General features: G+C 36.2%; 1 protein-coding gene across 1 annotated transcript; it reads left to right on the top strand.

Annotated features, from left to right (window-relative positions):
* Window positions 1-10,063: 10,063 nt before the first annotated feature.
* On the top strand, window positions 10,064-12,069 carry LOC149233979 (formate dehydrogenase, chloroplastic/mitochondrial-like). The gene is made up of 2 exons (XM_089461081.1): window positions 10,064-10,249; window positions 11,841-12,069. The coding sequence occupies exons 1-2, from the start codon at window positions 10,082-10,084 to the stop codon at window positions 11,982-11,984; spliced, it is 312 nt and encodes a 103-aa protein (XP_089317207.1). The 5' UTR covers window positions 10,064-10,081; the 3' UTR covers window positions 11,985-12,069.
* The last annotated feature ends 15,032 nt before the right edge of the window (window positions 12,070-27,101 follow it).

Below are 27,101 nucleotides of genomic sequence, written 5' to 3'. Positions count from 1 at the left end.
TCCCTCTTAATAATGCACTCCTTCGAAGGGGCCATAAAATCTTTTATTAGGACTAAATTTGGATGTCTCTTCTTTCTTGCCCTTTGATTCTTCATTCAATCATACCACCCATCAACTTGTTATTTTTCCATTTTTCTTATAATGACCTTTGTTGTTGGGAAGGTGCCTTTCAAGTATTTTGTCTTTGCATATAGATACACATAAAGTATCATTATTTTAATCTAATGGACGTGGTTGTTAAAATCACCAATATTTAATTAAATATGCATTGTTATACCTTTGCTCAAGTCAACTTTAGTTCAAATTCTAACACATGTGTGTGTACCCTTCCTTGCTTAGTTTGTATATTGTTGTAATTCCCCAATATATTTATGTTGGCTTTTGAAAGATCATCTCATCCCAAAATAAGTAGGGGGGATTCAATATTCAAATCCGGCAGAGTGGGGTTGAAGAAATGGATATTGAAGATGGATTCAATTATAGAAACTATCTTTTGAAAAAAGGTTAGTTTTGCCCCAAAAAGAAATTCCCTCCTTTGAGACCTTGCCACAACTTCCATAGTTGTGAAATTTTACAATAATAGAACCTTTAGAGTAGAGGTTTACCATATACTTAGAACTTAGGTTGGAATTGATTTGATTCTTGAACTCTTTAGATGATGACTAGAGATCATTAAATACATAGTTTGAAGCATTTGCTTGTAGTTATTAATGAACTTGTTAACCATCCATAGATGAATACTTCCCTTGCACATGTGCTTGATTTTGTCAATAATGAAAGAATCCTACTATGTTTTTGGTATATTCGACAAGACTACATCTTTAAAATAAAGAAGATTCAATTCTTAATGCTTTGCAATCCTATAAGAGGGAGGGACAATCGAAGTCACGCAGGAGGAGGTATTCCCTTTGTTTAGCGAAACTCTACAGAGATAAAGCACTAAATGCAAGATTAACCCCTTGTTTATGTGATAATTAGGGAATATATATCTATTCTCTCAAAGATTAGTCTTATATATTCAAAAAGAATTTCTCATTTATTCTAAATAACACTTAACACTGTTTATAGAATAATTTCTCACCATTACAATCACAATAATCATTTTTCAAGGCAAAAACTACATCAAAACTTTTTGAATATGCAAGTAGATAATCTCCACAAATGAAGATGAAAACATATTTTGAGCATGTTTAAAGTGGATTAAAATATAATAATAAAAGACACAACAAAAATCTTGATACAATAATAGCTCAAATAATTATCTTTAACAAAAATCTATTAAAAATTACTATAAAATTATAAAATGATATTAACATTAATAAATAATCAATTAATTTATATAAAATCCCAATTTAATAATGAATAATTACTTAATTCTTTAAGTTCCACTTCAAAGAAAGCATTGACACATCAGCTAGAGAAGGGTGCATTATTGTTTTGGAGTTCTATGTCCGTCGCATCAATATTTTATTTGATGTGCCCAATTATTTTTCCAAAGTAAAACTATTATTCAGCTTAAATAATAGAATGTATAATATTTCAAATTCTATAAAATGTATAATATTTCAAATTATTTGAAAATCCGTTTTACTGAAACACAAATATATGGCCATCGATGACATGATCGGACGATAGATATTCTATCCCGCCTTTAAATTCAAATCCTCTTCGTAGTTTGGCGCCATTGCGCGTATCCCTCTCAACGAGCTTAGTAGCTCGCATATGAACAATCATGGTTTGCAATCGCATAAACATTGCCCCAGAATCGATCCACGAGCCACTAGATCTCTCTCTGCACGACTTCCAACAGTTCATCTGCGTTTCTTCGTGGTCAAAACGATTTCAGAAAAGGTATTTTTCTGCAACAGAGTGCTAAAATTGCAAAGCGCCATTATTTTCTTGTCGCCGTCATGAATCCTCTACGCCTTGTCCTAATGAAATTATTTAGAGTTCTTGATTGGAAAAATTTGCCATATTTCAACTTTTTGGAAATATTTCAACTTTTTGCCTTGCAGTTCATTCCCCAATGTCACTTCAGGAGCACGCAGGTAGTGATAAAACTTGGGTTTGGCATGCAACTGATTTCTCAGATGGGGAACTGAAGGAAGAACTCTTCTGCATTCGTCTTGGCTCTGTAGACAGTGAGCATTGTTCTTAGACTCTTCTAATCCTTGTTATGATCTTTTCTTTCTATCTTGTATTTTTCTTTGATAAAATCAATGTTTGAGTACCTATATTCTTGGATCATTTCATTGAAGGGTTGATTTTGCATATGTTTTTAGGATGCTTTTGTGCAGATTATAGTGGGTTGGTAAGGGATCCCCCTCCCCAAACACCCTATCAGCATAGTTAAGACTTGAGTTTAGGGTGGCTTTAATTATCTCTGGTAATAGCAAATGATACGAAGGATTGTGCATAACCCACCCCCTTTTTGATTCCAATAAGCAGAGGTGGTCACTATGGTAATCCGATTTCAATTTGTAGTTAGAAAATGGGGTCACAACTTTCCATATTTTTTGTTTTGTTTTGTCTTTTTACATCAAACAATAGTATATTTATTAGAACCATAGTCAACTAAACAAACAGGAAACAATTTATTTGATAGGTGGAAGAAGTGATAGGCTTAGAGCAATTGAATTGTAGACCATGCTTCTTGACAAATTGATGAACATATGTCTCCTTACTTGAGATTTAGGTTGGCACCATGGCACCATCCTGTCCATCATTATACACTAATCTTGTCATTATCTTCTTCACTGTGAATGACTGGCCTGTTCCCTACAAATAGATCTGGGCATAGAGGAGCCAATTGAAGAACAGTAATCTCTAGCACAAGACAATATTAATGATCTAAATACCTAATCCTGAAGCTTGAGTTTGATTTTTCTCTACTGGTTCTGAATCTCTGATTGAGAATCTCCCACTCGTCATTATCAAACCTTCTCCTTCATCATTGGCATCAGCTGCACTGCTGAGGTACTTTGGTTGGTTGTCATTGGACTTGAGAGCTTGAAGTTTCAAATGATTATAGTAATAGACAGCCAGAAAAGCCAGTCCACACCCACTCAAGTTTATGACTGTAACCTTTTCATTTATTACAGACAAATATTATGTTATGAGCAGCCAGTCCTTGACAAGACCAGCAACATTCATAATCAAGGCTGAAGTCTTTCCTATTAGAAGAAACATTGCAAGATTAAGAGCCAAGGCACAAGCAGAAATGTCATGTAATCCAAATCAAAGGAAGAGACCCTGGTTATCAGAAATGGGTATTCTACTAAGGCCCAGGGGGTGCTGAGAAAAACAAGGCAACAAGGAGCAACAAAGATGTGATGGGATTCAACTTAATCCCTTTTGATGTTCGTGGAATTTGTATGAGAACCAATTGGGTAGTCTCACATGCAACTGCACTTAACTGGAGAATCACCTCCCATGCATTCATCTTGGCCTTCCCATAAGCTGAAATAGTAACTCCAATGGATATGGCCAACATATTGGCCTCGGGCTCACCTTTATAAGCTTCTTTCTTCAGGGAAACCACAATCAAATACACAGCAATGGGAATTAGAGCTTTCAGCATTTGAAATAATGATACTGAGAGGAAAACATAGGCAGAATTTGAAAACCAGAGACCCAAAGAATACACTTATCAATACTATGGGTTCAACGAGCTTGAAGACTCTTACAATAGCAACAGTTAGTGTTGAGTAGAAGCCCATGTGAATCATGGTGGGACTGATCACACTAAAGTTGTCAAGCAATGGCAACTCCAATGGATATGGCTAACATATTGGCCATGGCCTCACCTTTATAAGATTATTTCTTCAGGGGAACTACAATCGAATGCATATCAAATGGGCACAAGAGCTTTCAACATTTGAAATATCGATACTTTGAGAGACATGCACCAAGGGCTGCATCATTTAGGATTTGTACTCAGTTTAGGTGTCATATTCAAGGGGAAGTTGTTATGCTTTCCACCACTTCATATATTGTTAGAGTGATGAAACAAAAGAGGCTCCCTCTTGAGGCTAGATTATGTCATTCATATCAGCTGTGTTGTTGATGTCCTAGCTCAGCCAGGTCTTGCCAAAAATCTGTTGAGGTTCAAAATTTATTATAAACTGAAATGTCTTCACAAGAATTGACCTCATAAAATGCCATAATCACAAGATATGCCATACATGCCTGTGATTATGGCTCGCAAGACCCTTAGACTTTGAGCAATGAGGCTCGCAACATCACTTATGATTATGCACTCTACAATTCTGTGACCAGCTGAATGTCAAGCAATTGAACCGCGATTTAAATCCTATTTTGTCAGCAATAAGTACTATACTTTGTCTTTATTTAGTGTAGAGAACCAAGCACTTATTCTGCTCATCTATAGAAGGGACAATGGTTGTTTGCCTATGAGGTATAAGGAAATCCTATCAGATGTTTTGTATTTTCGTATGGAATTGAATCATACTCCTGCACACTGTAACATTCATATATATCAACCTGTAGAGGCTTTAATAACACCTGGTATTCTGTTTAGTGATTTTATTGGACCTCATGTGCATATCCTACATGCACAGGATGGACTATTCATATGTTACATGGTATTATTCTTATTATTTAGGGTGCACATCTTCAGGTGCTCAAGAACGATTACTAGAACAGTCAGTTAATTCTGCAATTTAAAGGATGAAAAAGGAGGTTATAGGAGTCTAGTTTTGGTTCTCATACACAATGTCACACTAGTCTGCCTGGGCATGGTTCTCATGGTTTAATAGTGACTTGAGGAGTCATAATACCACAGATCATTAAACAAGAACAACTAAGGTAGCCCAAGTACACTATCCATCTTTACACATTAATTAACAGGTCTTACATTAATTATCCTAGGGGGTTTTAATACTTCCAAATGCTTAAAAAACAGTTAGCAGAGCATTCACATTACACATTCCAGCAATCTTTTCTATAAACCAACCAAATGCAGTCAGGAGAGCCCTCCTTTTAAACTATACAACCTTATTGTTAGTATGATCAACCTTATTTTAATATATAGTGTGACAAACCATATGTGACAGGCAGGTTAATAGTGTATGTGTTAGACTTGATTTTTCTTCTAGTCGATTATGAGACTCTGTACTCAAGGTCATAAGAAAAAAAAATCCAAAACTTTTTAGCTAGTGAAGTATAAGTTCCTGAAAGTTAAATAGTAACTATCTCTATCCAATTACCCACTGTGTAGGCATGCATATCATTGATTTTAGCAAGCCTTAGCATTTTCTTGTCTACCTGGATAAGGAAGAAAAATACAAACGAATAACTATCTTATCCCTGGTTGAACAGGACAGGTAAAAACCATTGTTTCCTTAAATTAGTTTCATCTTTTACCCCTATAATAAGTTATTGTGTCAGGTTTCTGAACTCTTCCCTGACACACATGAAAGTCACATGTAGTTTCAACAATGGTATTGATAAATTATAACAAATTCTTGTACAAGAACATTCTTATAGTCGTTGCCTCTCAATGCCAAGCAGATGTTGCAATGAGAATTTTGTCCAACCATCCAAAATAGTAAGTACATAGCTCCTCCTTCTTCCTTAGTCTTATAGCTATTGCAATATGATTAACAGAGCAAAGATTTAACCGTGTCCTTAACATTAGCACTGAGATGATATACACTAAATCCTGCCATAGTCACTCTAGCTCTCCATTTTCCTGTAACTTCATACCTCTCAATCCTTTCTTCTCCCTCACAAGAAATTATGTTCACTGTGTTGAACTCGAATGGGGCATCCTCTCAAGAGGGGTTATTGGCCCACATAACAAAGGCACACACAGCAAGAGGGTTATTGAGCCTACACAATGAGGGCATACAACACAAGAAGGTTATTGAACCTATATATCAAGTTTTCCTAGGTTGGAATTAACCACAAACCTAGTTTCAAATAAATCAAATTAAATATGGCCTTACCCATAATTACAGGTATGATACCTACAAATGATTTGGGGCCACACGTATAGATACACCAATAAATTTCAACCATAAACCTGTAAATTTCATTTTCCTTCACACCTGTAAAATTGTTGAATGCCTTTCCTCCATAACAACCAAACAACTCTAGCATAACAAGTGAAACAACTCTTTAACAAAATGGAGAGGGGAGGTGCAAGTAAAACAACTCTTTCAAAAAATGGAAGCTCTCTCAAATCGGGCAATGATGACTCCAAGGACTGCCTTTTGAGTTCTTTAATTTCCTTCGAACTCTCCTCTCCTTTTAGCAAACATTTCAAGGGAAAAGATAATTGCATTTATAGCCTTCCCATTTTTTGTTCCTTTCTTGTGGCGGTTTTCCCAACAATTTCCACCCTAAGTAGCGTTGTTGTGGACGAAGTTTACTATTTTCTTATAAATGACATTTTGCTCCTTCCTTCGAACGTTTCGAACAGCTTTAGGTACCATTGTTTCCTTTAGAAATGGCGGTTCCATGTTTAATTCGTTGTTTCGTTATGATGTCCTCTCTTTAACCGTGGTGACCTATGTTGCGTTGTATTCTGTATAATGGTGTCTCCTAAAAATTGTACCTATCTCAGTTGTATCGACTCTGAAGGTCTGGGAAGTATTTGATTTGCTTGAAATTTCTGCTATATTTCAGTCTCACTCTCTCAAGCAACAATTGTCTTGAAAACATGTTAGCAATTCTTTTGGCAACTTTATACGGTTCAGTTTACAATCCCCTGCCACACTTCTCAGAGTACCAAGATAATTTATATGTTCTCTTTTTTGTTTTAACTGTCTTCTGTGTCTGTTGATGTATGATTAAATATAATAATATAGTTGAACTACTCATATTTTAATGTTCTCATGTAGTTTTTACTACACGATAGAGTTGAGGTCTCTCGGGTTTCCCCGTAATCTTACCCTTGGTAGTCTACCGACATCTTTGAGGTCTGTTCATAGGTTCCAACCAAATCATGTTACAAACCACACATGATCAGAGTGACATGTGGATTAGCTGAAGAGGAAACCAGAGCAGGGTACCTCCTAACTGTTATTCTACCCCGGATTCAGAGGAGCAGCCAGGATTTTATCCATAGTTTCTTTCCTTCCAACTTTAGATGGGATCTCACCTCAACCTTCTGCCTTGGTGGTCAATCAACATCTTTGACGCCTGTTCGGGGTTGTGCCATATTAGGTTACAGATTATACATAATCAGACCGAGTTATGGACCAGCTCCAGATAGATCCAGAGTATGGCGCCTTCCACCCATTAGGGGTAAATCAACTCCAGACTGATCCAGAGTATGACACCTTCCACCTATTAGACTAGGTCATACATAATCAGAGCGAGTTATGGACCAGCTCCAGACAGATACTTTGCAGATCCAAAGTATGGAACCTTCCACCCATTAGGGGTAAACCAGCTCTAGATAGATCCAGAGTATGGCACCTTCCACCCATTAGGGGTAAACCAGCTCCAGACTGATCCAGAGTATGGCACCTTCCACCCATTAGGGGTAAACCAGCTCCAGACTGATCCAGAGTATGACACCTTCCACCTATTAGGGGTAAACCAACTCCAGACTGATCCAGAGTATGGCACCTTCCACCTATTAGACTAGCCCTACATTTAGCAGAGCAGAGATAATATTTTCAAGAGTTTCCTTGCTTGGACATTAGATGATAGGAGAGCCAAGCATCATCATTCCTATGCCTCCCGTAGGATCACACAACTGGATCCTTTCTTAAGCTTTTGGCAATTCCAACAGTGATCCAATAGCCTGGTTCCCACCACCATTGACATCATCCCATCCCTCTCTCTAGACTTTTAGTGCAGACACTCTGTTGTATCCCTACATTTATGCTACTATTAGATAGTTTGATGGTTTTTTTTTCCCGTTTTGATGCCTTGAGACGTGAAGATTCAAGAAATTTGATCGTTTTGATGCCTTGAGACATGAAGGAATTTGATCTTGTTGAAGGCTGAAGCTCCGCATTTTTTAATAATTCTTTTGTGCCAATGGGCTGTGTATCACTGTTTGGAAGAGACGTGCACAGTAGCTCTTAGAATAATCATTGAATCACCCACCACTGTTGCCTAGCAGGCCCCTTGAGCTTCAGGAAGTCGGAGGCCTTTGAAGAGGGCTTGAGCCTTCACTTGTTTGTTCACGAAAATACCAACCTGTCGTAATATCGACTCTCTTAATTTCATCTAAAGTCAATGAAGGCTCCCTGCCCCTGCCATTCCAGGTTTCTTTTAAAGGTGCCATCAAGGAAAAGGGTTGTTATACCTTGATCCAGCATCCAGGGTTTCACGTCTTAGAGAGACACATCTTGAGAAATAGGTGGATGGTCCATACTGTCTTCCCAAGCTTAATGCACTTGCCATTACGTGGGATACATGATAGGTGTTTCCAAAGGAAACATGCCAAGGACTCGCAGAATGGCGAGACAGGGGATCCTTTTATCACCGAATTTGTTTGAAATAGTTATGGCGAAGTCCATCTTTCCACCAGGCCACTTTGTCGGACAAATATTTCAACAACAGTTTGGCTTCCATGGCTTGGTTAGATATCATTGGATCTCTTATTGCCAAGCCCCACTACTCTCAAATGGGGCTCGAACCATAATCCAATTGATTAAATTGAATATTTTGTTGTCCGCTGTCTCCTTTCTACAGGAACCACCTTATCTCTCTCCCAAGGATATAGGTAACCTACCGGTGCCAAGAGGGCTGAAATTAGGAAAAGTGAAAATACATCTTACCTGGATTATCATATTGATATTTACTGTGACTAGATTGATTCATTATCCTTTTGGCTGTACTTACCCATGGGTTTTATTTTGCTCTTATTACATTCCTGAAAGATTTGCGGAAGATCTCAAAGCGCTCTTCTTTGTTTAATCCGTCTGTAATGATTGTTTTCCAAAATATGCTTGCAAAAATATGCTTGATCTCACAATTGACTTTTGCCCCCACATTCAGCAGAGTGGAGATGATATTATCAAAAGTTCATTAGATAAGAAAGCAGAGCATCCTCATTCGGGTGCCTCACATAGTATATCATACAATTGGATCCTTTCATGAGCTTGACAATTCCAACAATGAGCCAATAGCTTGCCCCCCCCGCCTGTCCTCATCAGGGTTAGAGGACATTGACATCATCCCATCACTCTCTTTTGCTTAGCACCAAGCTTTCCAGATTACCAGTATAGACTGTCCAATTGTATCTCTATGTTTATGCTACTTTTAGATTTCCAGTGCATTATATATATATATATATATATATATATATAATCAATTAAACTGTGTTTAGGTTGAGATTAGCTCCAATGGTTGATGGAAGAATGATTTGTCTAATTGTAGGATGTTGTCAATAGGTTTGTGCAAGGCTCTGTCTCACTAAGTGCCTTACGGAATAATTTTTACCCTTCACAAGTGGCTCCCACTCTCAACCCCTCTCCATTAAATCGACCCCTCTCCATTAAATTTGAACATGACATTTCATGAGTTAAATCCAACACAAACTACTTGATCCACACTAGATAGGTTTATTCTATTGTTAATTTTGAAAATGACATTTTATGGGCTAAATCCGACACAAACTGCTTGATCCACACTTGATAGGTTTATTCTATTGATATATATATATATATATATATATATATATATATATATATATATATATATATATATATATATATATATATATATATATATATATATATATATATATATATATATATATATATATATATATATTTGTTTTGGTTACACTTAAACTACACAATTGTCATTGTTATATTTTTTTAACTTTATTTTTTCTCACTTTAGGAGTTACTTTTAAAACAACGCATTTTATTTATTCTATTGTTGTATATATATTTTTGTTTTGGTTACACTTTAACTACACAATTGTCATTGTTATATTTTTTAACTTTATTTTTCTCACTTTAGGAGTTACTTTTAAAAAAACGCATTTTATTTATATTGGATATATTTTTTAATTCCATTGATTTGTTTGTATCATCATTGGTTGAAGATCAACGGAAGTAATGTGGTGTCCGTGGCAGAAGATGAGCTAATGCACATTCTCATATTGATGCGAAACTTTGTGCCTGGATATAAGCAAATTGTTGAGGGTGATTGGAAAGTGGCAGCAATTTCTTACAGGTCATATGATCTAGAAGGGAAAACTATTGGTTCTATTGGTGCAGGGCGTATTGGCAAAGAACTACTTAAGCGTTTGAAGGTATTCATTCTTAGGATCTAGTACTACTTCATGATGTTGCAAACTTCTTTTCAAAAATTAGTGTTCCATAATTCTTACGCATGCATGTTGTTTGTTTCAAAATTTCAATCTAATAATAATAAACATTACATGATGTTGAATTGAATTGCGTTCCTTTGTACAACCCTTCAATTGTAAGCTTCTTTACCACGACCGTCTTTCTATTGGACCCGAATTGGAAAAGGAAACTGGAGCAACATTGGAGACAAATCTTGACGATATGCTACCTAAATGTGATGTACTTGTCATTAATATGCCTCTTTCTGACAAAACTAGGTGCGCCTTATCACAATTTCATAAATAATCTCTCCCATTATTCACTCAAACATCAATAGCACCTATACATTTTGTACAACTTGTGAACAAAAACCTAATTATTGTTTCTCTTGCCCTTTCCTTTTGGTTACAGTAGGGGAATGTTTAACAAGGAAGGTGTTCTCTACCAAGCCTAGCTTTTCTCTCAGAATCTTAACATCCCCTTTGCAAAGGGTTTCATTAGAATGACAACAACCCGCATTTAAAGCATTTCTCCACCCATCCTAATTAGAAATACAATTTTGGGTTCTCTACTAATTTTCTCCACACCCATTTAATCTAACAATGGACATAGAGCATGTATATTTATACTTGTGTGTTGGAAATACCATTTTATACTTTAATGTTTATTATTTTTGTTTTATTATTATTACTTGAATTTCTTCTTAACAAGTGGTTGTGTTTCTTTTGGTTTTAGTGAAAGTATGGGCTCCAATGTTGGCTCTCTTATTATGGAGTATAATTCATCTTTGAGAATTTTTCAATTATTAAAGTAGGTTAGTCAATTGCTTAAAATATTAAATTTATTTCAAAAAGTTTTTGTTACTTTATAGGTTAGACACTGGCTTGAAATATTAAACTTATTTCAAAATGTTTTTGTTACTTTATAGATAAGGCGTAGATTTCTTGGCTCTATGATGAAAATAATGAAGGGAAAATACATGTTAATATGTTACTTGTGCTCTTTGACTGAAAAATACACGGTGAGAGAAAAATGTATATTATGCTAATTGAGGAATGTTTTTCACTTGTCGAACTTATAGTATTGAATTTAACACACTAACACTTTACAACAATGAACTAACAATATTCATGATGAAAATGGCAATATGGAAGATTTATCTGCATAATGAAAAAGGCAATATGGAAGATTCCGATCATGTTCCAAGGCATTTCTTAAAATGTGGATGTGACAAAAGGTTGTTGTGGAAGTTGTTGTTTGTATATGGAAAATTTCTTGATCATTGTGTATAATCCTAATGTTGATAGATATGTCTACTAAATGCTTCTAGTTAATGGGGCATTGATTTGAGCATTCAATATATTTTTATTCTTTATCAAAGTATTCTTTTGTTGTATTTGTATTTTTCAATTTATGCCTTACGGCGTTTCCTTTGCAACATCTGGTGCAAATGCTAGTATATCTTACCTCATTTTATGGTTAACATTGTATAACAAAAACATGCGTTGTGTTATGTAATTAATACTAACATGTAATATTGATTTTTTTTGTCAGAATGCTATAGGTAATGATTGCCAAGACGATGATCCAAATTATGTTCAACATATATCAGGAGATGATGAGGATGAGGATGAGGATGATGGTGGTGAAGGAGGAGATGATGATGATAGTTGCGGTGTTGGTGATGATGTGGATTAGAGTAATGAGGATGGTCAAGATGATCATGAGGATGATCTTGGTGGTGGTAGCTAGGCATGCACATGCATTGTTTTTTATGAAGAAATTATTGTGTAGAATGACATTGTTATGTTTAGATGGGTGTTGTGAATTTACCCTATATCAATGAGACATTTTGATTTTGTAATCATACGATGAGTTTGATTTATGTATGTTGTTAATTTATCGTAGAATAACGATATTCATGAAATATTTTGATTTGTTAATCATATTTGAATTTTACTTGTTTTGATTAAAAATAATACTGATTTTATTAGTATTATGTTGCTATTTTATACATGTTTTGAAAATTGTTAATGACACATTGTTATTTTTTTGGATGGATGTTGTCAATTTCTCTTAAATTTCTTTATCAATGATTTTGAATTGTCATATCTGCTTTAATGATATTTAGAAACTATCATATATTTCACTATGAATCTATAAAGGGGGTCATATATGTAAAGAAAAATATACTCTATATAAGAAGTCAAATGCGGATGTAACCATGGATGCAAAATTGAAAGTAAAATTGGCTGTTAAACTAGGAATTAATACAAAATGCAAACAATTGACATACAAAGTGTTTTAAATTAGAAGTGAAAAATTGTGCAATAGTTGACACAAAGAAGGGAACAAAACATGGCATACAAAAGGATATCAAATTGGGCAAAAACAAGGACACATAAATGGGCACAAAATTAGATGCAAAAAAAGACAACAACTAGAGGTAAAATAAGATGCAAAGTTGAGCGTTAAAAAGAAGCAAAAAACGTTACAAATTAATATGCCAAATGATGATGCAAATAATGGTGTAAATTTGCGATGCAAACTTGGGTGCAAAAAAGGAAAAAAAAAAGATGTAAGAAAAGACATAAAACAAGATGCAAAATGGGGCTCAAAAAAGGTGAAACCAAGGATGCCATATTGGATGTAAAAAATGATTCCTAATCACATGCAAATTTAGGCTCAAACTCAGACACAAAATTATATGCAAATGTGGACACAAAATGAGGCAAAAAAAGATGCAAATTTGGATGGTGAAAACGATGTAAAACTAGACACCAAAAAAATGCAAAATTGGATGAAAAAGTCGGTGTAAATAATGGTGCAACATTGGACACAAGTAGACACAAAAAAATGGTGCAAAAAGGGGCATAAAATAGCTTAAAATTGGATGCAAAACTTGGTGCAAAAACAAATACAAAAGTAGACGTAAAAAATGGCTCTAAATTGAATGTACCATTAGACACAAAATAAGATGCAAAGGTGGACACAACACATGACTCAACATAAGATGCAAATATAAATGCAAATTTGGATGCTCAAAATGATGTAACATTAGATGCAAGAGATGGTGTTAAAAATGATGCAAAATTGGATGAAACAAATGACGCAAAATATGGTGCAAAATGAGATGGGAAAAATGGAGACAAATCAAACGTAAATGTGGATGTAAAAAATGGTCCAAAAAAAGATGCAAAAATGGGCACAAAAATGGATGGAAAATTTGGTGCTAAATCAAATTCAACACATGGTGCAAAGATAGGCACCAAAGCTGATGCAAAAATAGAAGCAAAAACTAGTGTAAGACTAGATACAAAACCTGGCGTAAGACTAGATGCAAAAACTGACACAAAATGGATGCATAAAAAGACGTTAAATTGGATTCAAAATACAGTGTAAACTTGATGCAAATGATGGTGCAAAAATGGAAGCAAAGAATGACACAAAATAGGAAGCAAAAGAGAATGAAAAATAGATGCAAAAAATGACACAAAACTAGAAGCAAAACCTGTCATAAAATAAGATGCAAATCTTGGTTCAAAATTTGACGCAAAAAATGATGCATAGTTTGGTGTAAGAAATGATGCAAAATCTAGCGTGAAAAAGGATGCAAAATCAAGTGCAAAAAAGGACGCTTTAAAAATTGTACAATAGAGCTAGATTTAGCGCCAGATTGCTCATCACAATTACAAAAAAAATGCACTAAAATCTGGCGCTAAATCTGGCGCAAATCGCTGGTTTTGTTGTAGTGACCCAACATTCTATCCTCTGCACTCTCTACTCCAACTCGTTGTTTTTCTCAACAACATCCACTAACACACAACACTCTGCCCACTCTGCCCACTCTATAGCAACATACTCACATGGGATATCTGTTATTGGCCTTCTCATTCTGCTCAGTGACACATGGCCTCTTCTTAGTAGAACACTCACACTTAGATCTCTCCAAAAATCTCACACTCCATAACATATACTCAGCTCTCGACCCTCTTTCATTCCACGAGCTTTGTTGGCCTCTCACATAACAACACAAGATCTCTTGGGGTATATTTTCTCTACATAGGCACTCTCATCCTCTTATTTCTACAACAATGGCTCACTCAACCTCTCCTCAGTAGTTCATACACATGCATAGATCTCTCCACACAACTCAATGGAAACAATGTTGATTCTGTTGGGTCCCTATAATACTAGTGATTACCCCATTGCTATTGTAGTTATACCCCTTATTAATATTGTTGTGCCCCTATTGCCCCCATATTATTATTACTGTGCCCCATAGAATCCCTCTATTGTTATTTTTGTGGCTTTATATTATTATTGTTAGGTCGGCTGGATTATATTGTGACTCCTTATACTCCTATATATAGAAAGGAGGTTTTGTCTCCTGCCTATGACAACCACCATTCACTCCATCAACCAACTCTTACTATGCACATTTACTTAGTTCCTAACTCAACCATCTGTCGTACACCTTTGTGCTGTAATTTTAAATCCCACTCATTTCGTAACTTTATAAAAGAGATGTTATGAATTCATGAGATTCTAATTGGCCTTTCAGCCCTTTTGCTTCACCCCTTATCTCATTTCCACCGTAGTACTGAGTGTTATGACTGATCACTTCGTACACCTATGTGCTGTAATCTTGGAGCCCGATATTTCGTAACTATATTAAGGTCGATGTTGCGATATTACGAGATCCTGGTACCGGCTTTTAGCCCATTTTCTTTGCCTATTATTGTTTTTCACTATATGATCAGGTTTTATGACCGATGACTTAGTGATTATGTGCTAATCCATTCAGGATCCTGCCAAGGTCATGTCTCCTTGCCTTCTTTCTCTATTCCCTTGGTTCTTTAGGCTCCATAACCAAGTGCCATTCAAAATCGGAGCTCCATGGTATCAAAACTTTCTCAAATTTCATTTATAGCAAAGTTCTAAAATTTCAACCTATGAAATAATTCCCACGTGAATTCACAATATCACTTTGGTGTGAAGGCTTCACTATGCCCTTGATTTTTTGGGCTTCCACGAATAAGCAACAGAAAATGTTAGAAGCCCCTGGCATTGAAACTTTTTAAAATTTCAATTAGATTAGAGTTACGAAATCCCAACCTCTAAAATACCTCCATGGCGTCTCCATAGAACTTAGGTGTTAAGCCCTTCACTATGTCATTGGTTCTTTGGGTCTCCATGACCAACTCCTAATCAAGATCAGAGCTTCCTGTATTGAAACTTCCCAAAAATCAATTACATCGAAGTTACGAAATCCCCGACCTCCGATATGCTTCCAAGATGACATCATGCTCTTGTAATCAACCCCACGTGGTGTCGCCTTAGTGGTGACACATGTCACCAATATTTTCTCCATTAAACCACTCAAAAATTCTAAATTTGACTATCATGTGTCCTCCATACAACCATGTCATGACGATGTCATCTACCACAGTCATCTCCTCATGGTTAATCAATTACTGCCATATGTCTTGCCTGAGGAGAGAGAAGGGTCCCTCAGTCCTTGGTTTTGAAATGATTTCCTTCATAATCTTTGCTCCCTACAACCCTCATCACTTTCAAAAGAATTCAATTTGTAAGAAGTTCGAGGTCTGAAAATTCCAATATATCGGCCTTCTGATTGACCAAGACAATGACCTCCGAGGTTCCAACTCTCCAACCTACTTTCGATATTTAGCATGCTTTGATATTCAGACCCTCTAAGGTCCCAAAGATCTTGCCTTCCAATATTTCGACCTTCTAATATTTCAACCTTCCGCGATTCCACCCTTACGACGTCCTGAGCCTCCAACTCTCCAAAATTCGGTGTTTCGAAATTCAGCCTGCTTCTAAGGACTTCAACATCCTTATTTAAACTATCAATAAATTTTGATAACAATTTCCATTTATGAACATCCACATACCATTGTAAATATCTTTCCGAGCACTAACAAATAGTGCTAATTCTAAGAGTATATGAACTAATCACTTAAGGCAGAATCTCCTACAAAGTCTTGGAATCCCAACCATCATAGCCATCATTTTATGGATTCTCCAATATTCCTGCTACTATGGTGATTCTATACTAGATAATTTAGAAACCATAGGACTCTCCCTGATGTTGACACATCATGCATATCTTTTGCCATCACAACTAGCCTAGTGGACATCAATGTTGTCTTGCCTAATCATCATGCTGGCACATGCATCCATGCTAGTATGTTTGACATCAATGACAACACACTTGCTTACTATAAGTAAATACAAACTACCTAACTTGATCTCGCATCACGACTATTGAGATCAATTCCAACACACTTACTACCACTAGCCATAGACAATGCCAACAATCCAACAATCTTCCCCTTTGGCATTGATGACAACACCTCTTCACTTCTCCACATTGATGTTCAATCCTAATGCTTCTTCTACACCTCCTTGCATGAGAAACCACTGGATTTCTTTCCCTTTCTTGGGCCATAAAAAATTGGTCCCCAACAAGATTCTCTCCCCCTTTGACATCAATGGCAAAGGGCTACAAGATTGTTCTTCTCCCCATGCAAGCATTGAATTTCGGTGACGAGGATCTATCTAATGTAGTGCATTTTTCTTTGCAAACTTCTCTTAAAGGGAAAATAGTTGTTGTTCTATAAACTAGACATATGTGATATTCTCCTCATGAACATATATTTCCTCCATGCCTATAAACCTACAATTTTTGACACCTTAATTTTTTTTGTCTAAATATTGTTTTTGCCAATGCATCTTTTGTACCAATTAAAAATAATTTGATACCAATAAAAAATTGATCATGGTATTATTGTTGCTACAAATACCAATCGTTAGTGATTCATTGATATTTACCTCCACTGTTGTTGTTGTTTTCTAGACTATGCTTACTTCTATGATCCTCTTTAGATCATGCCACTAAAAATATGGATTGTTGCTTAAGTAATACCAATTTCACCAAAAAGGGTGATACAAATTGGATAGTGTACTAGGAAAACTATAATACTTCCTCTCAGAAAGAAATGCCTATTTTCACTAAAGGTTGTTCCATACAAACTCTGACCACCAATTGACATAGTGATACCAATTGAATACTAATGGAAATTGAAAGCTTATAGCCATTGTGCTTTATGAACACAAGACTACTAGGAAAAATCAGACTCACAACTTAAATGAAATAAGGGTATTTTATCGAGGATGAAAACCTTTAATTTCTTGTGCAATATTTCTTCCTGACACTAAAAATTGTTGCCTACTACTTCTTAATAAAGCAGCTGCCCCTAAGCCAGTTCACTCTCATCTCTTGCATCCACTTCCTTATTCTTGTATGGCGATTCATCCTCTGGACCTAACTTAAGTGTGGGTGTCTTCATTCCACACTTTTGTTGCATCTCATCTTCTCTTCTCAACATAAAATATTTGTGTGTACTCCACCTAAAACCTGGATGGCTACACTGCTCTCTCTTTCAATGCTAATGCAATTGAAATAAACAACTACATTACTATAATCACCAAGGTGACTCGACCATAGCTTCAACAATTAGATGCACCTTTCTATCTATTCTTTCTAGCTTCCTACATCTGACTTATGTGGCCTCCCTTGAGGCCATTCTCTTCTTTTACTGAAGAGACACATATGTTCTACTCCCCTTGAGAAGATAATTTTCCTTCTTCTTCCAAACCTTCAATGGACGAGTCCTGACAGGAGAATTACTCCATTGCTTCTTCTTTGCCCATGTTTTAGCTTTCTCTTGCCTACACATAGCTAGAGGAAACTTCTCCTTCAATTCCTCTTTCTTAGCCCAAGTATTCATGTTCCCTTTTTTCCTTATAGAGGGGTCAGTCTATTACAAGAGTAAGAGGATCATTCTTCTTGGTTTTCTTCTAATTTATTCCTCCTCTTTTCATCTTTCTCTTTAGATATTAAGAATTGAAGAAAAACTTGTATTCCTCTACTCCAAAGAGTCACATACAACCAAATGTCTTCATTGACTACCATCAAGTAGGCTTCCATTCTCATCTTCGAAAGCTCATAGTTTGATCCATTTAAAAATGGAACTCCTTCTGCTGTCAAGCAAACTTGATTAGCCATTGTTTCCTTTTGATATAACTTCTATTGATTAATCTATTCCTGAAGGAAAATGGCTATGATACCAATTGTTGGAAGCAATGTTAATACTGAGAGAGGCGGTGAATCAATATTAAGGCTAATTTTAACTTTTATGTTAATTTATCTTTACTCTTTAAAATTTGGCATCCATTATATGAGAGAAACCATTAAAAACCCATAACAACATCCATATTAACCAATACAAGCATACACATCATGAGAAACAAACACATGATACAAGGAGGTTTAACATGGAAACCCTTCCGGGAAAAAACCACCTAAGCTTGTTGTTGTTATTGATGTGAAAATAAGAGCACCTAATCTATTACATCAATTTGTTTGTTAGTCACCACTCGCAGGAAGCACCAATGCACTCCTATTGTTGATACCTAATCAACTTACTAGAAGACCTTGTGAAGAACCAACTTCACAGATTTGTTGCAAGCACCAACTTCCATATCCTTGGATTTATGGAAGAAAAAACTTGCAGGAGTAACCAACCCCCAATATTTCTTTAGAGACCCACTAGAGATGGAAGCACAAACTTCTTGTATGTAGGTTGCAACCCACACTCAATAAGGAACTAATGTTCACTATAGATGTCAACTACTCTGACTGATATCATCTTTGTTCTCCTCATACCTTTTTCACCTACATAACACTCTGTCATATGCACACTATGTTGCAGCTTGTTGTTCTGCTCAAGAACATTCACTAACACACAAGATTCTCTGCACTCTTCCCACTCTGCGACAACATACTCACAATAGCTCTCTGCCCTTGGCCTTCTCATTTTGCTAATGCACACATGACCTCTTCTGAGCAATGCACTCACACTCAAATCTCTCCAGACAACTCACACTCCATAGAATATACTCTGCTCTCACATGTATTCTATTGTAAAGGCTTTCTCAGCCTCACACAACAACACAATTTCTCTCGGCCTCTCACATAGCAAAACATGCTCTCTCGAGGTCTGTTTTATCTGCATATCCACTCTCAACTTTTTCTTTCTGCAACACTAGCTCACTTAGCCTCTCCTCAGGATTACACACACACACACAAAGCTATCGACACAACTTACTGGAAACAATGTGGCTTCCCACCACCTTGCTCAACTGTAATTCTATCTTGTGTTTCACTGAAATACAGTGATCGATGTTGTCTCCATCATCCATCACTCTACCATTCACATTATCAAAGTGTACCTATGCATAGCTTCTCCATCCTACTATTGTGTCCCTTTCTTTAATTTTGTCACTACATTAAACATGAGAATGGGCACCTGAGTGTATCCATGCTGAGACATAAATCCTCAATCAATCTACACACTCCATCAAGGTGCTTGTTATTTCTATGAAAAAATATCCTCTACCTAAGGCTATGATCTTCATTTAATTCCTTGTAGCATGCAAGAAAGCTCAGGGATGGCTTGTCTCAACTCACTCATAAACTCCAATTAAATCATCCTCCACAATTGTGGTCCTTACTGCCTTGACCCAACGATTTTTGTCTCTATCTCCTACCTGTGATAGTCACCATTGAATCCATTGACAAAATCTTACTATGTACATTTACTTACTTGCTAACTCATTCATCTGTCGTATGCCTTTGTGCTACAATTTCAGAGCCCAATAATTTTGTAACTTTATAAAGGAGATGTTACGAAATCATGAGATTCTGATTGGACTTAACCCCTTTTTCTTCGCCTCTTATGAAATTTCCACCATAAGACCAAGTTCTTTGACCAGCGGCTCCATACACCTATGTGTTACAATCTTGGAGCCCGATATTTCATAACTTTATTATGGTGGATGTTACGATATTACGAGATCCCAATCCTTGCATTTAGCCCCATTTTATTTGCCTATTATTGTTTTCCAACATATGAGCAAGTGTTGTGACCAGTAGCATAGTACTTAGGTGCAAATTCCTTCAGGATCCCACTGGGGGCCTATATCCTTGTGTTATTGCTCTATTCCATTAGTTCTTTAGGTTCCATGACTAGGTGCCATTCAACATCAAAGCTCCGTAGTATCGAAACTTTTCTCAAATTACATTTATAGCAGAGTTCCAAAATTTAGACCTCTGAAATAACTCCCACATGGCCTCACCATAGCACTTTGGTGCTAAGCCTTTACTACGCCGTTGATTTTTTAGGCTTCCAAAACCAAGAAGAAACAAACATTGGATGCCCATATCATCAAAACTTTTTAAAATTTCAATTAGAGTGGAGTTATGAAATCCCAACATTAAGCCACTCTAAAATGTTGAAGATGAATCCCACATGTCATTTGTATAGCCATGTCATGCTAACATCATCTGCCACCATCAACTCCTGACGACCAATTAGCTACTGCCATGTGTCCTGTCTGAGGAGAGAGAAAGGGTCCCTCACTCTTTGGTGTTGCAACAATTTCCTTTATAATCTATTCTCCCCGCAACCCTTGACATTTCAAAAGAATTCAATTTGTAAGAAGTTATAAGGTCCCGAAATTCTGATATGCTAACTTTTCAATTGACCAAGACTCTTACCTCTGAAATTTCGAACCTCTGAAGCTCAAAAACTCTGAGGTTCTCATGCTCTAGCCTGTTTCGATATTTGGCCTACTTTGATATTCAGGCGCTCTGAGGTTCTAAAATTCTAGCCCTCCGATATTTCAACCTTTTGATATTTCAACCTTCCGAGATTCCTCCTTTCAAAATTGGGCCTACTCCTCAGGTTCCTAAATGCATCCTACTTCTAAGGACTTCAACATGCTTACTTCGACTATAAATAAATTTTGATCCCAAGATCCTTTTATGGACTTCCATATACCATTGGAAAGTTATTTCTGAGAACTAGCCAACTTATCTAACTCTAGGAGTATCTGACCTAATATTTTGAGGTAGAATCTTCTCCAAATTCTAGGACTCCCAACCATTATAACCATCATTTTATGGATTCTGCAATAAAAATTCTATTATGACAACCATAAGGCTCCCCCTAATCTTGACAAATCAAGCATATCAATGCTAGCATCTACTGCCATCACAACTAGCCTAGTGGACATCAATGTTGTCTTGCCTAATCATCATGCTAGCACATGCATCCATGCTAGTTTGGTTGATATCAATTCCAACTGCCCAACTTGATCTCCTAGAATGACTGTTGACATCAATTCCAACACTTACTTCCACTAGCCACAGACAATGCCAATTGTCCAACACTATCTCCTTTCTTAGTTTAACATTTTGTGTGGCTGAGAAGCCATACTCCATGATAGTGGTTAGCATCCATGAGTAGAGCTTGATCACAAAATAATAGATTGAAATATAAGGATTCGATGTAAATATTTATTTGAAGTTAATTTCCTTAAATTTAATGATTGGAGTAAAGGATGTTCGCACCCATGTCAGTGACCATATGTCACACCACTCTGATTTCAATGTGCCCAACTTTGTGGTAAATTTAAGTGCAATATCAATTAGAGATAAAACCTTTGTGGTTTGACATTGGCACTCAAGTTGGTCAAATTGTTACTCCATATATTATAAGCCCCATGGGTGTCAGTTTTATTTTTCACATAACATGTATAGAAATTTGACTAATACATTATGATTTTTGTGACCCCATGCCTTTTCCATCCCCTAATGGAAATAAGTATATGATTACTTTTATTAATTATTACAACTGGGTGTGTTTGGTGTACACGGTGAAAGAAATATTAAGCTTTTGAAACTTTAGAAATTTTCATGTATGGATTCAAAATTAAGAACAATCATATATTGGCTCTCTTTTTATTTATAATGGAAGAGAATACATTTAATTAATTTGGAAACTATCTTCACCAACCTGGGATTCAACATCAAATCACCATTCCATAGAATCCTCAATAAAATGGTTTGCTCCATGACGTTTTTCAAAAATGTAAAGTTGATGTTTTGGGATAATGTAGTTCTATGTGCATTATATGTGAAAAATATGCTCTCCTTCTCATACTGTTAAGAACAGGACTGATGAAGTATGACATGGTTGAATTCCTTTGATGGGGCATCTTAGGGTCTGATGCAGGAGCATTCAGGCCAAGAAAACTCATTATGTTTTAATAGACATAGGCGTATTGTGTTTTCAAGGAATTTGGTTTCCTAAGAGCGAATTAAATGTAATTATTAATGTTTTGAGTGATTTTAATGGGAGAAGCTAGAATAGGGAATTAATTGAATATTGTGAGTCATATTTGTAAATGTTCTCGAATATAGGAGAACATGAGAGATTTAGGATAGTTGAGAGATTGAGGGATTTGAGAATTGATTGTAAATATTAAATTAGGAGTCAATTCATGAATTTAGGGATTAGAGAGGAGTTTTAGGAATGAGGAAGAGATTTAGCAATTTTGTTAAGTAATTTATGGATCTAAACCAAAATTGGTTTTAGAATCCCTTGGTATAAATGTAAGCCTAAAAGGCAAAGACAGGGGTTAGAAGGTTAAATGTTTTAGAGAGGCTAGATAGATAGCTTGAGTGTGGTTTTGAGCCTACGGGCAGAATGTAAACAAAGGCCACTGATATTAGAAAATAAAGCCAAGGGACAGAGTCTCAATTTGTAATTATTTGTTTGTAATTATATATACAGAAATTGATTAGAATCTGTATAAGTGTGTATTTCAAGTGATTGAATGATAAATTCAATGTGAACTAGAGTTATTTGAAATACATATATGCAAGCAGAGTCGAGGTGAATGTATAGAAGAGGAGAAGAGACTGAGGGTCATAAAGGGCGTAAAACCCAAGTGGAGAACCCAAGTGATGCTATAGAGTGACCGGGAGCAAGAAATCACAGAGATAAGCTCAAGCGGGACTTAATTGAGCAGGAGATGAGTGAAAGGAAAACCTTTGAAGAAACCTGGAAACCCACAGAAACCTTGAAGAAGTGCGTTAAATCTAAGTGAAGCAGAAGAGTGAAGAAATGGAGTATGGGCGAATTGTAACTGTTGGATCTTTATGATCAACAGTCGGGATTAAATCACATCAGCATTCGAGAGATCTCGCCATCAGACGGACATCGAGCGCCAAAGTAATCGAAGTTTAATTGAGAAGCCAGACCCAAAATTTATTAGATTGGGAATTTATAACCCCCATCAGGTCCGTATAGTGGTTAATTGTCAGCTTGTTGTTCACCCAAAATCGGTGTCGGCCGTTGGATCTGCTAATCGCAGATCAACAACCGAGAATTGTAATGCAAGTCTGTTGATCGGGAAGGATAATGGTCGTTGGATTGGAAGGGGGGATCAACGGTGGAGATCATTATAAAATATCGTATCACAATAGTTTAATGGCATTGTATCAGTGGAGGAGTATGGAGACATGCGATAGCGATGGAGTGGACCCGAAAGGTTATTAAGTGCGGGTTAATGTTATTTGGAATCTGATAGTTCAGTCTCATATCGGATGCAGAGGTGGTTTGAGGAGTGCGGGCCCGATGATATATAGGTCTGGATGAATGTTATTTGAATTCCAAAAGGAAGTTTAATTGTGTATCGGAGGTGAAAGAGTTCGGTGTTAATGTGAACTACAGACTATAGTGGTTAGTGATTGCAATAAAGGTGGAACCTCGAGAAGTGTACGAAAGTCATACCAATGTAAAAAGGTATGTTTTGCAAATGTTTCCTTTGTAAATGGTTATAAAGGGTTAAGCATGGAGATGTGGGGATTTATATAAAAGTCCAACATTTATAAAGAACATAAGGGTTTCGTGCGATAAGTGTTATGTAACAAAATTAAAATAAAGGGAACGTTATATATGCAGTTAAAGGGTTGTGAAGGTTTAATAAGGGTTAAGTGTGGAGTTTAAGTCCTGATAATAAATGCATGCTTAATGGATATTTCTATTATGAATGGGTTATAATGAAATAGCGCCGATATGAAGGATTGATATGGTATACTGTCCCGATAGGATGGAATATAATGAAGGACCTTAAAAAAGTAATGATTGAAGGACAAGGGGTGATTAAAAGTTCCGATATATGCATATTAAGAGAAGGGTTAGACTATGTTGAGTGTTAAAAAATCATTCAACATAGGAATTGATGTATGGGCCTTAAACCTTAAGAATTGCAGATTTGACTCCTTAGTGAGTTAAAATTCCTAGGATAGACAAGATGTATGCATAATTCATGCAAACTGTGGGTAAAGCAGGGGTAACCCTATGTCATTTGGTATCAGAGCATAATTGTTATTGGAACAATTGATAGCAGAATAGAATAAGGGAATTCTATAGAAAAGGACTTAGAACAAAGATGTGTTTTAAGATGTGTATGCAAGAAAGGGGGATCAGACTTTAATATGACAAATAATAGGCACACAGAGATGATGTGGAACAGAACTTACAGATGCAAGAAACAAAGGAAAATCCATTCAAAGTACAGGTAAATGGTGGAACAAGATCATGCAGAGATCTTGAAGGTGAGATGACATGTTTTGTTTGATTTGATTTGAATATTGGAGAATGTGTGGATTTTATATTGATGCACAGGTAACAACATAAGGAGGTGAGAAGATTGCAACAATCTAGAGCAAGGAGTGCTCAATTGGTTCCAAAGAAAAGAATCAGAGAGAGATGCTAAAAGACTGAGCTCAGAGGAGAGAAGCTTAGTGAGGCATATTTAACAAGGAGGAGACTTGTTACTACAAAGGTATTGTTGTAGATCACAAAGGTAATTCCACAAAGGTGTGGGTATAATTGCTAAGGGATGAAGGAAGCAGGTAAGACTTCCTAAGTGAAAGAAGAAGTGGTCAGAACCAAGTATTTCATGGTGATTGAAATACAAGAGGACAAATGTGTTCTTGAGAAGGTGAAGATGAGTTGAAGCCTAAAGGAGCAGATAAGAGTGCTCAAAGGAGGTTCCAGAGATATATAACCAATTTCTTACCAAAATACTAAGTGAGGAGAGCTTGGTGAGGTAAGTCACAACAAGGAGGACTTGTTGTTGTAGAGGCTTTAATGCAACTCATAGTAAGTGAGTGAAGAGCTCAGAAAGATAGAGAAGAATATGGATACTAATAGTCATAGCAGAGGTTCTGAGGAAGACCATGGTAGAAGAAAGATGAAGGAAGAGGATGCCAAGGCAAATGACAAGAGGACGAGTCAAGAGGAAATTGACAAAGAGATTGCAGAGATGAAAGAACAACTCAATGTATTGATGATGATACTTGAGGAAAACCAGAGACAAGGTTGGGTCTTAAGGAAAAAGCCAGTGAGGTGGCATAAATTACAGAGAAGGCTACAAAAGAAGAGAAATCAATAGGTGAATATGCAATTAGCAGAAGAAATGATGAAGCGTGAACGGGTTTTGGGTATTCAATTGAGATATGAAGAACTCAAAGAAACTGAATTGGAAATGGAAGTGTCCATTTGTGAACTAGAACAGGGTGAAGTTCTAGGTGAAGAAGAAGGAATTATTTATGAATTTTTGAACTATTGGAAAAATGTAGACCAGCAGGAAAAGGTAAAACCTTGTATTGTTCAATTTAATAATTTTGATGTGATTACAGGTTTTGTAGAGGATGAGCAATATTTTGAAGTTGTCAGAAGTATGGGAGAGTATCTTTCTGAAGATAAAAACTCTGAAGTAAAGGAGGATGGAGAATATCTCTTAAATAAGACAAGCATTGATTTATTGCAGCAAAAAGAACTTGATAATACATTGATATTTGAAACTGTGACAACACAGGAACAATTTCTTGTGAAAGAAGGAGATGAATTTCAGTGTGAAGAACTGATATGTAAAGTAACAGTTGAGACTGTTGAAACTTGTAATTTTCAGATTGATAATTTATATATAAATGGAGGAAACATAAGTAATGATGAAGTACTTATGAAGTGTCACAGAGAACTTGAATTTATGGAGTATTTGCTGGGAAATTCAGAGTATTACAGTGTGATTGTAGAGGAAGGAGTTCACTACAATGAACCAGGACAGAAAGACATCATAGAAGCAGATGATATGGAGGAGAGACTAGCTGACAGTCTCGTAAATTCTGTGGGGAATTCAAATCAGCATACTAATGTGCTGATAAAGGAGGAAAAATCAGAGCAACATACTGATGTGTTGCCAAAGGGAGATAAGGCACAAAAGCCTTATGATTTTTATTTTTACAACTGTTTTATGAATGCAGGTTTAGTTGCAGATGCTGGAGGAAATTTGGCACAGAAGGACAACCAAATAAAAATGGAAGAAGAAGATTCTATGGAAGAATTTAATCCATGGAATAGAGATGTTCAATTGCTGGAGAGAATGCTGGACAGTCATGATTCAATGCAGAAAGATATAATGATTAGAGAGGGTAAGGATGAAAGGGAGGCAGTCAGCATAGGAGTCAAAGTAAGTAAAAGTAACCTACAACAGTTTGAAGAGTTAGTGGACGGAAGCAACAACCTGAAGTAGAGAGAAAGAAATAGAAGTAAGTGGCAAAATATGGACTAGACTAAGGATGTGCTGGACACAGAAATTGAAGAAATGTGGCAGCTAATGATGAAGCAGTCTATATGGAGGAGATTAACAACAGTAGGAAGAATGATCAATTAGAGTATGAAAGTGATTGAAGGGAAGAAGTTGGAGCAAAAAATAGCAGAAGTACAACAGAAACAAAGGAAAAATCATTTGGGCAGCAGCAAACTAAAGTTTGGGACCTTGGAGGTTTTTTTTTTATCAACATAT

The sequence above is a fragment of the Pinus tabuliformis genome, chromosome 8 (genome assembly GCF_031772625.1).
Source record: "Pinus tabuliformis cultivar Carrire ecotype Pingquan chromosome 8, CPIR1, whole genome shotgun sequence".
In the NCBI taxonomy this organism is placed as follows: domain Eukaryota; kingdom Viridiplantae; phylum Streptophyta; class Pinopsida; order Pinales; family Pinaceae; genus Pinus; species Pinus tabuliformis.
The sequence above is the reverse complement of the archived record's forward strand: the minus strand, read 5'-3'. Positions and strand labels throughout refer to the sequence as shown.

Coding starts and splice junctions, on each gene's coding strand:
- LOC149233979 (XM_089461081.1), top strand. CDS start 10,082: ATGCACATTCTCATATTGATGCGAAACTTTGTGCCTGGATATAAGCAA. Junction 10,250..11,840: donor AACTACTTAAGCGTTTGAAG/GTATTCATTCTT, acceptor TTTTTTTGTCAG/AATGCTATAGGTAATGATTG.